General features: G+C 40.6%; 1 protein-coding gene across 1 annotated transcript in view; it reads left to right on the plus strand.

The window, feature by feature from the left end:
• The first annotated feature begins 3,544 nt into the window (after positions 1-3,544).
• psmg1 (proteasome (prosome, macropain) assembly chaperone 1) overlaps positions 3,545-16,326 on the plus strand; it is a 28,642-nt gene continuing 15,860 nt past the window's right edge. The window contains exons 1-3 of the mRNA XM_061899033.1: positions 3,545-3,747; positions 15,627-15,730; positions 15,826-15,971. Coding sequence (XP_061755017.1) covers positions 3,629-3,747; positions 15,627-15,730; positions 15,826-15,971 — 369 coding nt within the window. The 5' untranslated portion in view covers positions 3,545-3,628. The remainder of the gene's footprint in view (positions 3,748-15,626; positions 15,731-15,825; positions 15,972-16,326) is intronic.

A 16,326-nucleotide genomic window follows, 5' to 3' on the forward strand; every position in this document is an offset into this window, starting at 1 on the left:
TGGACCGTAGATGTTGAAATCCCTAAATTTCTTGCAATTGCACTTTGAGAAACGTTGTTCTTAAACTGTTTGACTACTTGCTCACGCAGTTTAGGACAAAGGGGTGTACCTCGCCCCATCCTTTCTTATGAAAGACAGAGCATTTTTTGGGAAGCTGTTTTTATACCCAATCATGGCACCCACCTTTTCCCAATTATCCTGCACACCTGTGGGATGTTCCAAATAAGTGTTTGATGAGCATTCCTCAACTTTATCTGTATTTATTGCCACCTTTCCCAACTTATTTGTCAGGTGTTGCTGGCATCAAATTCTAGAGTTAATGATTATTTGCACCAAAAAAAAAATGTTTATCAGTTTGAACATCAAATATGTTGTTTTTGTAGCATATTCAACTGAATATGGGTTGAAATGATTTGCAAATCGTTGTATTCCGTTTATGTTTACATCTAACACAATTTCCCAACTCATGGAAACGTAGTTTGTAGTTAAATGGCTCTTTATTTTACTGACATAAGAGACGCGATCCTCTGCATACAAGTTAGGTGTGCAATCAGTTTTAATACAGGCAAACCTTTAGTAGATCGGGAACTTAGTGTATTAATTATGCATCACAGCCACGACATGGCACGTGTGCCCAGAATAGCACACCTACATGAATTGTTAGTCATATTCCAGCTCTTATGTGTGCATCGTGTAAGCACATGTCATGAGGATGCTCGGGGGAGGGAGGCGGCCATAAATCATTCATCGATTGAAGTGAGCAGCTCAGGCAGAAACACGTTGGACAGGCTGTACTCGTGCGTGAAGGCTTCCTCCTCCAGGGGCTGCTGGACAGCAAGTGATGCTGCACTTGTCGGCACACAGGGGGTCAGAATGTTTTCCGCTCGGCAGGCAAATGTGTTTTTTAATGCAGATGTTCTACTCACGGTACACATTCCTAATTCAGGAAACAGTAAGACATCACGCATACATAACAAGATAACTTAGGATAAATGTTATACAAAACCATAAGGTGATCAGCTGAGTGTGCACATTACACACGGGTACAGGACTGCTTGGTCTCTCAGCTATTGTTTGTGTTTTTTGGAGGGTTGGGTGGTTGACAGTTTCTTGCATGAGCTGGGAGCGTGTTCCATGCATGTGCGCTTCTCAGAGACACAACCATTTTACTAAATGTACTCCGACATTCTGGGTAGCGCTCTAGTCTTAACTCGATTGTTGCTTTACTTCTGTATAAAATCTTGCAATGGCAGAAGGGCAAGTTCACTCTGAACATCAAACAAGAAGCATACATCCGAACATATCCACTATGGATATCCTTGTCTAAAACAGTATACTTACTAGGAATATTACAATAATGATAGTGAAGAAGCTTCCTGAAAGTTATATGAGTACCAAATCATGACATTCATATACAAAGTAACCCTCAAGATATGTGGATGACTGCAAACATCAAAGATCTATCAAAGAACCCTCAAGTTCCAAGGACCCGATCTTGAGGCAGGTGGGCGAGACAGCAATTTTGAGTGTGCTTGTATATGTGTTTGTGTATTTTATTTATATATAAATGATAAAAGGGTTGTACAGGGGCGGCGTGGCGCAGTGGGGAGAGTGGCCGTGCGCGACCCGAGCATCCCTGGTTCAATTCCCACCTAGTACCAATCTCGTCACGTCCGTTGTGTCCTGAGCAAGACACTTCACCCTTGCTCCTGATGGGTGCTGGTTGGCGCCTTGCATGGCAGCTCCCTCCATCAGTGTGTGAATGTGTGTGTGAATGGGTAAATGTGGAAGTAGTGTCAAAGCGCTTTGAGTACCTTGAAGGTAGAAAAGCGCTATACAAGTACAACCCATTTATTTATTTACTTGTATAGCGCTTTTCTACCTTCAAGGTACTCAAAGCGCTTTGACACTACTTCCACATTCACCCATTCACACACTGATGGAGGGAGCTGCCATGCAAGGCGCCAACCAGCACCCATCAGGAGCAAGGGTGAAGTGTCTTGCTCAGGACACAACGGACGTGACGAGGTTGGTACTAGGTGGGATTTGAACCAGGGACCCTCGGGTTGCGCACGGCCACTCTACCACTGCGCCACGCCGTCCCTTATATATATATATATATATATATATATATATATATATATATATATATATATATATATATGTATTTTTTTAAAATGTTTTTTTCTATATGATTGTATATGTACATACACACACACACACACACATATATATGTGTATATATATATATGTGTATATATATATATATCAATCAATCAATGTTTATTTATATAGCCCTAAATCACAAATGTCTCAAAGGACTGTACAAACCATTACGACTACGACATCCTCGAAAGAACCCATATATATATATATATATATATATATATATATACATATATATATATATATATATATATATATATATATATATATATATATATATACCGTATTTCCTTGAATTACAATGCGCCTGCCTTGAATTACTGCCGGGTCAAATTCGCTTCGCAAAATAATTAGCGCATGCTTCGTATTACCACCTGGTCAAACTCGTGAGTCACAAGTGACACTTCCCCTGTCATCATTTTCAAAGTGGAGGAGCTGATTTCAATACCGTTAATTTGAAATTGCATAAAGGGAAGAATATTAAGAGCTATTCAGTAGGATTTAAGGTCCAAGCTTACATCACACTCAAATTTTTACTGCATGCCTTTGGTAAGCGCCGGAGTGAGAAGAGATTTCAAATTAATTAGCGCATGCTTACTTTTACCGCATGCCTTTGGTAAGCGCAGGAGTAAGAAGAGGTTTTAAATTAATTAGCGCCCCGGCGGCAATTCAAGGAAATACGGAATGTGTATAATATATACAACTTTTGAATAGGGTATAATACTGTTATATATACTATATATGTATATACATATACATATATATATAACATATAAAAATATGCATATGCATATTCATGTATACATATAAATATATACAGTATGGATGTATATACATAGGCTCTGGCAACCCTTCCGACCCAGAGAAGGACACGTGGTAGTAAATGGATGGATGGATGGATGTAAAAAAAAAAAAAGATTTTATTTATTTATTTATTTTGTTAAAATAAATATATATTTTTTATTTGTTATTATTTATTTTGATAGTTACCTGCGAGGAAAAAAAGGAAGTACTTGCAATTCGTCGTTTCAATACTTATTTAAAAAGTAGTTGGACTTGATATATCTGTGCATTAAAAGGAGAAATTTTCGAATGGTTTATTTTGAATATGTACAACTTTGTGACGCAAAACGAAAATCTCAACGTTATTTTCGAAGAGATTTCGAATGCTGAAAACCACCAGAAGTAGATCCGGTTTGTTGCTCAAATGACATCATTTGTGCTTGATGTATTTTTGTGTTTAAAAGTAAAAATATTTTTTTCAAAACCGTATCTAGATATTGTAATCGTTCCTAACGGTTGCTACGTTATCTCAATATTTCCAAATCCGACCGTGGCGTTGTCCTCTGTTTTATTTTGAAGTTTAATCCAGAATGCGGAAGACAAACGGAAAAACATCCGGTCTCCGCCATAGCTTCAAACAAACCCGCAGTAGAGGCTTTTACGCACTTTCTCGCTGATAATGGCAACGTTTTTCGGCGAGGTGTTGTCCGTTTATTCCCGGGCTGTGGAGGAAGACGAGGAGGAGCTCGAAGAAGACGAGGAAGACGTGCAGATCCGCAAAGAGCTGGAGGAGAAGAGGTAAATGACGTTTTCTCGCTACAACGAGGGCGGAAGTGAGTAAGCAGAAAGAAAGCATGCTACATATTAGCTCCAATATGCAACCAGTTGCTGTATCTTTGAATAGATTAACCCTCAGAGACATACTGGGAAATATTAAAAACATGCATTAGATTAATGACTATCCTATTATTGTATTTGTTTCGGTAGAACTATTGATACAGTTCTTTTACGCGTGTACAAACCTCGTTTCCATGTGAGTTGGGAAATTGTGTTAGATGTAAATAAAAACGGAATACAATGATTTGCAAATCCTTTTCAACCCATATTTAATTGAATGCACTACAAAGACAAGAAATTTGATGTACTAACTCATAAACTTTATTTTTTTTTGTGCAAATAATTAACTCAGAATTTTATGGCTGCAACACGTGACAAAGTAGTTGGGAAAGGGCATGTTCACCACTGTGTTACATCACCTTTTCTTTTAACAACACTTAATAAACGTTTGGGAACTGAGGAAACTAATTGTTGAAGCTTTGAAAGTGGAATTATTTCCCATTCTTGTTTTATGTAGAGCTTCAGTCGCTCAACAGTCCAGGGTCTCCGCTGTTGTATTTTACGCTTCATAATGCGCCACACATTTCCGATGGGAGACAGGTTTGGACTGCAGGCGGGCCAGGAAAGTTCCCGCTCTCTTTTTGGTTACGAAGCCATGCTGTTGTAACACGTGCTCAATGTGGCTTGGCATTGTCTTGCTGAAATAAGCAGGGGCGTCCATGATAAAGACGGCACTTAGATGGCAGCATATTTTGTTCCAAAACCTGTTTGTACCTTTCAGCATTAATGGTGCCTTCACAGATGTGTAAGCTACCCATGCCTTGGGCACTAATGCACCCCCATACCATCACAGAGGTTTGCTTTTGAACTTTGCGTCGATACCAGTCTGGATGGTTCGCTTCCCCTTCGGTACAGATGACACGATCTTGAATGTTTTCAAAAACATGTTGAAATGTGAACTTGTCAGACCTCAGAACACTTTTCCACCTTGCATCAGTCCATCTCAGATAATCTAGCTCCCAGAGAAGCCGGCGGCGCATCTGGATGTTGTTGATAAATGGATTTCGCTTTGCATAGTAGAGCTTTAACTTGCACTTACAGATGTAGTGACAAACTTTATTTAGTGACACAGGTTTTCTGAAGTGTTCCTGAGTCCATGTGGGGATATCCTTTAGAGTTTGATGTCGGTTTTTGATACAGTGCCATCTGAGGTATCGAAAGTCACGGTCATTCAATGTTGGTTTCCGGCCATCCCGCTTACGTGGAGTGATTTCTCCAGATTCTCTGAAACTTTTGATTATTATGTACCGTAGATGTTGAAATCCCTAAATTTTTTGCAATTGCACTTTGAGAAACTTTGTTCTTAAACTCTTTGACTATTTGCTCACACAGTTGTGGACAAAGGGGTGTACCTCGTCCCATCCTTTCTTGTGAAAGACTGAGCATTTTTTGGGAAGTTGTTTTTATACCCAATCATGGCACCCACCTTTTCCCAATTATCCTGCACACCTGTGGGATGTTCCAAATAAGTGTTTGATGAGCATTCCTCAACTTTATCAGTATTTATTGCCACCTTTCCCAACTTCTTTGTCACGTGTTGCTGGCATCAAATTCTAAAGTTAATGATTATTTGCAAAAAAAAAAATGTTTATCAGTTTGAACATCAAATATGTTGTCTTTGTAGCATATTCAACTGAATATGGGTTGAAAATGATTTGCAAATCATTGTATCCCGTTTATATTTACATCCAACACAATTTCCCAACTCATAAGGAAACAGGGTTTGTAGTTGGTAGGCAGGGGCGCAGCTTCAGGGGGGCTGGGAGGGCAACGCTCCCCTGGTAGGTACTGGACTAAAAAAATCAAATGCAAAAGTTCTCTAAATACCAGTGGCGGGCCGTGCGTTTCCCACCTAGGCCTTCAGTGATGTCCGACTTCAATGATGACCTCTCAAAATACCATCATTGATGTCCCCACATGACCATTGCTGGAGAAATAAGATACAGGAACACTTTTACGCACTATAATAATAATAATAATAATAATAATGGATTAGATTTATATCGCGTTTTTCTATTGTTAAATACTCAAAGCGCTCACAGAGAAGTTGGAACCCATCATTCATTCACACCTGGTGGTGGTAAGCTACATCTGTAGCCGCAGCTGCCCTGGGGTAGACTGACGGAAGCGTGGCTGCCAGTCTGCGCCTACGGCCCCTCCGACCACCACCTATCATTCATTCACCAGTGTGAGCGGCACCGGGGGCAAGGTTAAAGTGTCCTGCCCAAGGACACAACGGCAGCGATTTGGATGTCAATAGGTGGGAAGCGAACCTGCAACCCTCAGGTTTCTGGCACGGCCGCTCTACCCACTACTGGGCATTGTACATTGTTCTGGCGCATTTGAAAATCAATAAACCCTCATTAGCAATTAAAACATATCTTATGTGGTACTGTCAAAATTGAAATGGCAAAAACATATTAAACGTGAAAAAAATAAAGAAATAAAATATATTAACTCACATTTCATCGCCAGGACAGCTGAGCTAGCTTCCGGGGTTGGCCGACATCGTCTCACATGATATCCTTTTTGAAAATGGCTTTGCAAATATTAGTGTCTTGTCTAATCATAAAAGATGCAGACGAGGCGTGTTGGCTGACTTCTTAAAGTTTACTCCGGATCGTGCTCATCAAAAACTTCCCGCTGCCGGCATGTTTACATTCAACAACCTATACGGTGCTACTGTGGCATGCTGGGTAATGGAGTTCTTATGTTACCTAGCTCAGTGGTTCTCAACCTTTTTTCAGTGATGTACACCCTGTGAAAAATGTTTTAATTCAAGTACCCCCAATCAGAGCAAAGCATTTTTGGTCATCAGTTTCTGATTTATTAAATTGTAAACAGTGCAAAATATTGCAAATTTTTTTGTGGTCTTCCTTGAACTATTTGGAAAAAAAGATGTAAAAATAACTAAAAACTTGTTGAAAAATAAACAAGTGATTCAATTATAAGAATTTCTACACATAGAAGTAATAATCAACTTAAAGTGCCCTCTTTGGGGATTGTAATAGAAATCCATCTGGATTCATGAACTTAATTCTAAACATTTCTTCACAAAAAAAGAAATCTTTAACAATATTTACGGAACATGTCCACAAAAAATCTAACTGTCAATACATAATATTGCATTGTTGCATTTCTTTTCTCACAGTTTATGAACTTACATTCATGTTTTGTTGAAGTATTATTTAATAAATATATTTATAACGGATTTTTGAATTTTTGCTATTTTTAAAATATTAAAAAAAAAATCTCACGTACCCCATGGCATACCTTCAAGTACCCCCAGGGGTACGTGTACCCCCATTTGAGAACCACTGCTATACAGGAACACATTTATGCACTCCAGGGCATTGTACCAAAGGGGTATTTTACTGGTGCATTTGAAAATCAGTAAACCCTCTTCAGCAATTAAAACATATCTTATGTTGTACTGTCAAAATTAAAATAGCAAAAACATATTAAACGTGAAAAAAATATATCTATATATATATATATATATAGATATATATAAGAACTCACATTTTATCGACAGCTGAGCTAGCTTCCTGGGTTGACCGACATCAAGATGTAGTTTATCTTTGAATATCCTTCTTGAAAATGGCTTTTCAAATATATGTGTTGTCTTGTCTAATCATAAAAGATGCAGACGAGGCGTGTTGGCTGACTTCTTAAAGGGGAACATTATCACAATTTCAAAAGGGTTAAAAACAATAAAAATCAGTTCCCAGTGGCTTGTTGTATTTTTTGAATTTTTTTTCTAAATTTTACCGGTCTCGGAATATCCCTAAATAAAGTTTTAAAGTGCCTTATTTTCGCTATCTTCGAAACCACTATCCATTTCCCTGTGACGTCACACAGTGCTTCCAATGTAAACAAACAATGGGAATACCACAGCAAGATATAGCGACATTAGCTCGGATTCCGACTCGGATTTCAGCGACTTCAGCGATTCAACAGATTACGCATGTATTGAAACAGATGGTTGGAGTATGAAAGTATTGAAGAAGAAACTGAAGCTATTGAGCGAATAGCTATTGACGCTATTCATAGCCATAGCATGGCCGAATAGCTGCGTTAGCATCGCCAGTAAAATGTGCGGACCAAACGATCAGGACTTTCGCATCTTTTGACACTGGAGCAACTTAAATCCGTCGATTGGTTATCCATACATCTCTGTGCCATGTCTGCTTTAGCACCGCCGGTAAATAGCATGTTAGAATCGATTAGCGTAGCATGTTAGCATCGATTAGCTGGCAGTCAACATCAACAAAAGTCACCTTTCTGATTTGTTGACTATCGTTGCAAATGCATCTACAGGTTATCCATACATCTCTGTGCTATGTCTGCTTTAGCACCGCCGGTAAATAGCATGTTAGCGTTGATTAGCTGGCAGTCACGCCATGACCAAATATGTCTGATTAGCACATAAGTCAACAACATCAACAAAACTCACCTCTGTGATGTCGTTGACTTTATCATTGCAAATGCATCTGCAGGTTATCCATACATCTCTGTGCCATGTCTGTCCTCGCCGGTCAAATGTGGAGCCACTTTGGCACATTCAATGGTGGTCTGGCGGCAGACACTTTCGAATTTTCAGGCCAGTGGTGCAACTTGAATCCCTCCCTGTTAGTGTTGTTACACCCTCCGACAACACACCGACGAGGCATGATGTCTCCAAGGTTCCAAAAAAAAAGTCGAAAAAACGGAAAATAACAGAGCTGAGACCCAATGTTTACAATGGGTTGAAAATGAAAATGGCGGCTGTATTACCTCGGCGACGTCACATTCTGACGTCATCGCCTCCAGCGCGATAAACAGAAAGGCGTTTAATTCGCCAAAATTCACCCATTTAGAGTTCGTAAATCGGTTAAAAAAATATATAGTCTTTTTTTCTGCAACCTCAAGGTATATATTGACGCTTACATAGGTCTGGTGATAATGTTCCCCTTTAAAGTTTACTCCAGAGCGTGCTCATCAAAAACTTCCCGCTGCCGGCATATTTACATTCAACAACCTATATACTGTGGCATGGTGCGTAATGGATTTCTTAGGTTACCTATGTCATAACATCACTATATATTTGCCTTAGGCCAGGGGTGCCCATTACGTCGATCGCGAGCTACCAGTCGACCGCGGGGGGTGTGTCAGTCGATCTCGAGCCAGGCTTTTAAAAAAAATAGACCTAAAAATTAGTGATCATCAATCTTCACCAAGACGTCACTTAAATGACATTCACGGTACCGGAGGGTCTTGTGAGATGACGCTGGCTGCTGCGAGATCATTATTATTAAAATATGACCGAGAGGAAGGCGAGAAACACTTTTTATTTCAACAGACTCTCGCGCCATACCTTCCGTCAAAACTCTAAAGGCCGACTGCACATTTCCTATCTTCACAATAAAAGCCCTGCTTCATGCTGCCTGCGCTAACTAAATACAGAGTCTCGGAAAACTGGCGTGCACAAGCGATCCCTCAGAAAGCTGCCAAGTGATGTGCACGCTAGCTTTCCGAGACTCTTATTTTGTTAGCGCAGGCAGCATGAAGCAGGGCTTTTATTTTGAAGATAGGAAATGTGCAGTCGGCCTTTAGAGTTTTGACGGAAGGGACGGCGCGAAAGTCTGTTGAAATAAAAAGTGTTTCTCGCCTTCCTCTCTGTCATTTTTTCATAATAATGAACTGGCAGCAGCCAGCGTCATCTCACAAGACCCTCGGGTGCCGTGAATGTCAATCAAGCAAGCTACGGAATTTGCCGCCAATGTTTTTCTTGTAAAGTGTATGGAAGCTGGATGAATTAGATGCCAAAAACCAACCACTTTCATGTGGTATTGTACAGAAAGGACAACTTTTTTTCTCCTCCATTTGAAAATGTGGGTGTTATCATCATTACTGTCTGATTCCAATCAATGCAAGTCATCAGAATCAGGTAATACACCAACTTATATTCTTGTCTTCGTGAAAGAAAGACATCTATATGTGTTACACATGCTTGTATTATCATTAAACACATTTAACTTGTTTACAAAAATGTCTCTTTCATAAATAAATAAATATAAATGATATATATAAATGAGGTAGATCCCCTCGAGTTGGTCAATTGAAAAGTAGCTCGCCTGCAGAAAAAGTGTGGGCACCCCTGCCTTAGGCCATCTAGAAGGCCTTACTGACAACAACGCGTGATCCGATTGGCTATCGCAACCGTCTGTCAAATGTATGTCCCCGTTCACTTACCATGCACGGACGCCTGCATTGTTAATTCTGAAGGCTCAAGGCAGATTTGGTACAGCATGGCAACATAAGCTAGCTGAATTCTGATTGGATAAAAACTCTATAAATTAAAAATAACATCGCTGGAAGGAGCATAGTATAACATGAAGAGAATATGAATACTTAGGGAAAGTAAATTAAACATTACATTTTTCTTTAATTATGATCATGATTTCTGGTAATGTTAGGCCAGCAGACAAGGCCTTGCTGGCCCTAATGCCACACCACTGCCAAATATCATTGAAATACCTAGGAAAACGATTTCCATTGGTACTTGAAGTGTTGTGATAGGCTAAATATTAATCAAGCTACGAATTTTTGAAGTTAAAAAAAAATTTGTCCCTTTTTTGTCTTGAATCATCCATTAAGACAGTATAGATAGAAATGTGTGACCTATATTTTGGAAAATGTACTTCAAAACATAGCTTCCTTAATGTGTCATAAATCGATTAGTTACAATAGAATAGACTTTATTGTCATTATATTTGCATATAACGAGATTAAAGACTCCAATTTAAGGTGCGGTTGTGGGAACAAATATGGGGTAAAATAAATAACACAAGAGGTTACAAAGGAAAAACTTAAAAGTGAAATAAACAAACTACTATCCAATAAAAATAACAAGCAATCCTGTACAATGTACAAAACACTATAGAATTACAAAATACTGTACAATATACAGAACAAGACAAGAGTACCGAAGTAATAAATAACAATCAGTGTCGAACGTATTGCACTCGAAGAGTAGTATTGCACAGTAGGGTATTAGGGCAGGATATTGTACATGGGGTGAATTATTATTATTATAAGTTAGAGTTCAACATGGTGACAGCTCTGGAAAAAAAAGCTGTCTGAGCCTGTTTGTTCTGGCTCTGATGCACCTGTAGTGCCCGCCCGATGGTAGCAGGTGGTAGCCAGGGTGTGCGCTGTCTTTGGTGATGGTTTTTGCTTTCTTGTGGCAACGGGAGTTATGTAAATCCTTCAGGGAGGGGAGGGGGCAGCCGATGATTTTTTGTGCAGACTTTATGACCCTCTGAATCGCCTGCTTGTCTGCTTCAGTGCAGCTGGCGTACCACACTGTTATGCAGTACGTCAGCAGGCTCTTGACAGCCGAGCGAGTTGAGTAGTAGTTGAGCAACCCCCAAGAAAATAACTTAATGCAGGGGTGTCAAACCCGTTTCCATTGGGGGCGACGTTATAGGCATCATGTGGGTGCTCTGTGGCCCGAGCACCCGCGTCGGATAGATGGCAAATTCTTTCTCACCACCAAGCAAAACCCGCACATGCTCAGGCCCCTTCTACACTAAGACGGTTCAGGTTATCCAGGGTAAATCCCACCTAACGTTATACTTGTCCACACACACACAGTGGTCGATTAAGAACTCCTTCCCCCCTCTGTCAGCCGGCAAAACGCGACCTAATGCGCGGAAAATGTGCACGTCATCGTCACCTCCAGTGTTCCTTTGTGTGCAAGTTCTTAAATGTAACTTATCTGAACAATATCCAGTGTTGTGGTATTTCCATTAACTGGAATCCAGTGCGTTGTGGGGCCCTTTTGTAGTGAATCACACCTGAGCCTTCATCAATTAATCAAATATTTATTAGACACTTAAACAATGTGATAAAGAACATTTTACATCAATCAAACTAGGGATCTAGATATCTGGTCAGGACACTCCTCACTATTTTGCCTTCACCTTCATTGCCTCTTCGTTTTTCAATCAATCAATCAATCAATGTTTACTTATATAGCCCTAAATCACTAGTGTCTCAAAGGGCTGCACAAACCACCACGACATCCTCGGTAGGCCCACATAAGGGCAAGGAAAACTCACACCCAGTGGGACATTGGTGACAATAATGACCCAGTGGGACGTCGGTGACAATGATGACTATGAGAACCTTAGAGAGGAGGAAAGCAATGGATGTCGAGCGGGTCTAACATGATACTGTGAAAGTTCAATCCACAATGGATACAACACAGTCGCGAGAGTCCAGTCCAAAGAGGATCCAAGACACAGCAGCGAGAGTCCCGTTCACAGCGGAGCCAGCAGGAAACCATCCCAAGCGTAGTTTTTGGTGACTTTATATACTCTGGACCTAGACGTTGAGTCCCCGACATACATGGCGGACAATAACTGATAAACTCTGCTTTGCCAGTCCAAAAGCATTGGCAGTTTTCCATAGTTACTCTTCCCTCGACGGCCAGGTAATACAAAGCACACGCTATATAGATGCGCGGTTTGCGGTCACAACCGCGGAGTCCGCGGATAAACCGCGGGTCGGGCGGGTGACATGACGAAAAAATATATTTTAAATAGATTCGGGCGGTTGGCGGTTGAACCAATTCGGAAATATATATATTGTAATAATCCCAGGAATGTAGGCTCATAAAACTTCTTCGTTTGTCTTGTCTTTATTGCACAAGATGTAATACAACCACACAACAGCTCTCATGTCTCTTAACGCTTTTCCCGGGACAACTCAAACTCTCACTTCCTGTCGATAACGTCACTTCCCTATCCCTCCCGGAAGTCCCGCCCCCCAGCCAAAGTCATTGGCTGACACCCCGTAGCCAGCCGCTACATTATACATAGTTAAATGTTATGTTGAAGAGGTTCATTTAGCCTACTGACGTGTATTTATAAATGGTTGATTTATAAAGGCTAGTAAGGTAAAGTGTTGTACCTGACAACTCTTGATGGTACAATCCATATTACACGTCACAGACGACGTCACGCTAACATCATGTGACACCTCTGATGAAGGCTGCAGAAGCAAGGTAGCCCCAACTTGTCAGGTACAACACTTTACCTTACTAGCCTATAGAAATCAACCATTTATAAATAGTTAAATGTTGTTACTTACATACGAAAAACGAGCAGCACTCTTTGAATCAGTATGTGGGCATACTTTTATTTTGAAGTGTCTCGTTTGGTCTGACGACGGATGTAAGGAAGCTTTTTCCGGGTATGGCCAACGAGGTATTTGTCATTTGTTGGTATTTTACTTGGTAAAATGTTTGATCCACATGCTGTGCATGTTATTATTTTTACGTTTGTAACGTGCTTTATTTATTACAGTTTTCACGGTGAATTTGAAGGGAAAGGAAGCCTTCAAATAAATCAATTCAAGAAAGCCATTGTGTCTGTGCTATTTGGAGGGAGTTACACTTTCTAACCTCAATAATGCAATTGCATCGTCTATATTAGATATATAACAACGGGCGGGTGGCGGGCGGGTGTGGCTTTGATAAAATGTTGGTTCGGGCGGGTGGATGACGACTTTAGTGATGCGGTTGCGGATGATATAATTGCATATCCGCGCATCTCAAACATGCTACTTTTTTTATCACATCCACAGGAGCTCGCATTCTCGTTGACTCTCCTTGGACATTGGAAAGTTCTTTTGCCGTCTGAGAAGTGTTGTATCCGAAATAGCTGCAATCGCGTGTCTTCTCCTCTTAAGGCATTAATGTGTGATTTCCACAAGTATCTGTACATGTAAGAGCATGAGAAACACGGGCATGTCTGGATGACTCGCCTCCATATTTCCAGTGGTTAGCTCCGGTTGTTACGAAGCCGGTCGTGGCGAGTTCTTTCTGATGTCACTTGCTGTGTGGGCCGCAGTCTTTTTGACTTCACTTCCTCTCTAAACTCAAGGATGTAAACGATCAATGAGTCCATACAAAGCTAAGAGCCGGTGATTCAAGAAATACACGGTGCACTTACCCGTGTAAAAAATTATCCTAAGAGGGTTACCTTAAAGGGGAACATTATCATCAAACCTATGCAAGCGTCAATATATACCTTGATGTTGCAGAAGAAAGACCATGTATTTTTTTAGCTGATTTCCGAACTCTAAATGGGTGAATTTTGGCAAATTAAACGCCTTTCTGTTTATCGGTCTTTTAGCGATGACGTCAGAACGTGACGTCACCGAGGTAACACACCCGCCATTTTCATTTTCACATTACAAACACCGGGTCTCAGCTCTGTTATTTTCAGTTTTTTCGACAATTTTTTGGAACCTTGGAGACATCATGCCTCGTCAGTGTGTTGTCGGAGGGTGTAACAACACTAACAGGGAGGGATTCAAGTTGCACCACTGGCAAGAAATCTGCCGCCAGACCCCCATTGAATGTACCAAAGTGTCTTCACATTTGACCGGCGATGCTAAGACAGACATGGCACAGAGATGTATGGATAACCTGCAGATGCATTTGCAACGATTAAGTCAACGAAATCACAAAGGTGAGTTTTGTTGATGTTGTTGACTTATGTGCTAATCAGACATATTTGGTCACGGCATGTCTGCCAGCTAATCGATGCTAACATGCTATTTACGCTAGCTGTATGTACATTTGAAACTAGATACCCACATTTAATGCGAAACAAACACTTACCAATCGACGGATTTAAGTTGCTCCAGTGTCACAAGATGCGAAAGTCCTCATCGTTTGTTCTGCACATTTTACCGGCGATGCTAATAAGGCAGCCATGCTATGGGCCACTTCATTAGGTACACCCACGCTATGGCCGAATAGCGTCAATAGCTTCAATTTCTTCTTCAATTTCGTTTTCGCTATCTGCCTCCATGCTCTGACCATCTGTTTCAATACATGCGTAATATGTTGAATCGCTTAAGCAGCTGAAATCCGAGTCTGAATCCGAGCTAATGTCGCTATATCTTGCTGTGGTAACCACCATGTTGTTTGTATTGGCAGCCCTGTATGACGTCGCAGGGAAATGGATAGTGGTTTCGAAGATAGCGAAAATAAGGCACTTTAAAGCTTTATTTAGGGATATTCCGGGACCGGTAAAATTTTGAAAAAAACTTAAAAAAATACAAATAGCCACTGGGAACTGATTTTTATTGTTTTTAACCCTTTTGAAATTGTGATAATGTTCCCCTTTAAACCAGGGGTAGGGAACCTATGGCTCTAGAGCCAGATGTGGCTCTTTTGATGACTGCACCTGGCTCTCAGATAAACCTAAGCTGACATTGCTTAACACAATAAGTAATGAATAATTCTTCTGGTAATCACAGTGTCAAAAATAACGTTCAAAATATAAAACATTTTCATGCATTTTAATCCATCCATCCGGTTTCTACAGCACCTGTTCAAGAAGTCGCAATAATGGTAAGAAGTATTTTATTTATTGTTGGTTATCTTCAGAATAACAGTGTTATTAAAAAGAATAAGAGACGTACTATACTCTGAAAATGTTGGTCTTATTTAAAAATACACGCATTTAGTTGTATTCAGTCTTAAAAATTTTATATTTTAAAATATTTGGCTTGTACGGTTAGGGTTTCAGCCAAAAATGTTCCCGACCCCTGCCTTAAACGATAGTTTAGTGTGGCTAAAATGCCTGAAATTTAGAACACCGGCTCTGATTTGATCCGTTACGGTTGGTAGGTGTACTTGAAATGTAAGCGTATTCATAAAAAAAAAAAACATTCATTTTTTTTTTTTTTTTTAAAGCTCTTTTTCTCCTTTTTATTAGGGAGGTCCATCTGCATTGGTGTCCTGAGGTGTCAGATACTCTGCAGACTGGAAGCAAGCTGCAATGTTCCCAATTCCTCCTCGCTGTCGGCCACAACGCCGCCAGTAAGCGCCCCGACACTTCATTGTGCAAATGTCAACAAAACAGGACTCCCACGCCACGCGAGCAGTGACGGATTGCCTGTTGACTGTCTTCACAGGGTTTCTGTCTGTTTACGTTCTCGCCTCGGCTAAGTGGGACGCGGTGGGACACATGTCGGTGTGGAACGAGAGGAGCCGAGCTGGAACTGGTCAAATTGGCGAGCAGTCGGCCTGTGTCTTCTACCGACACAAGGAAGCCCCATCCGTGAGTTGACGTCACCGGTTCAAACGGAGATCTTATCAAATACGGGGCGGGGGAAAATAGTTTATGAAATAACTCGATTCTTTTCTGTATTGCATTCAGTTGGTAGTATAAATAGAATGCTGGGCGCAAAGATAAAACATCCACTTGTGATGGGAAAAGTTGGAGCACAAGCGCTGACACTCGGGATAAATGACTCGGCGGTAATCTGGCGCCTGATGCATAAACCGCTAAAACGCTGACTTACAACCTGACAGTTAGCAGTGTGTGTGTGTTTCTCTGTGTGTGCGAGAGCAAGTGGTTTTGCAGCCTGCTGTTGTTTGCATGTGATTTAATAAAGATAAACACACTCTGCACT

Source organism: Nerophis ophidion, linkage group LG04 (genome assembly GCF_033978795.1).
Source record: "Nerophis ophidion isolate RoL-2023_Sa linkage group LG04, RoL_Noph_v1.0, whole genome shotgun sequence".
Taxonomy (NCBI): Eukaryota; Metazoa; Chordata; class Actinopteri; order Syngnathiformes; family Syngnathidae; genus Nerophis; species Nerophis ophidion.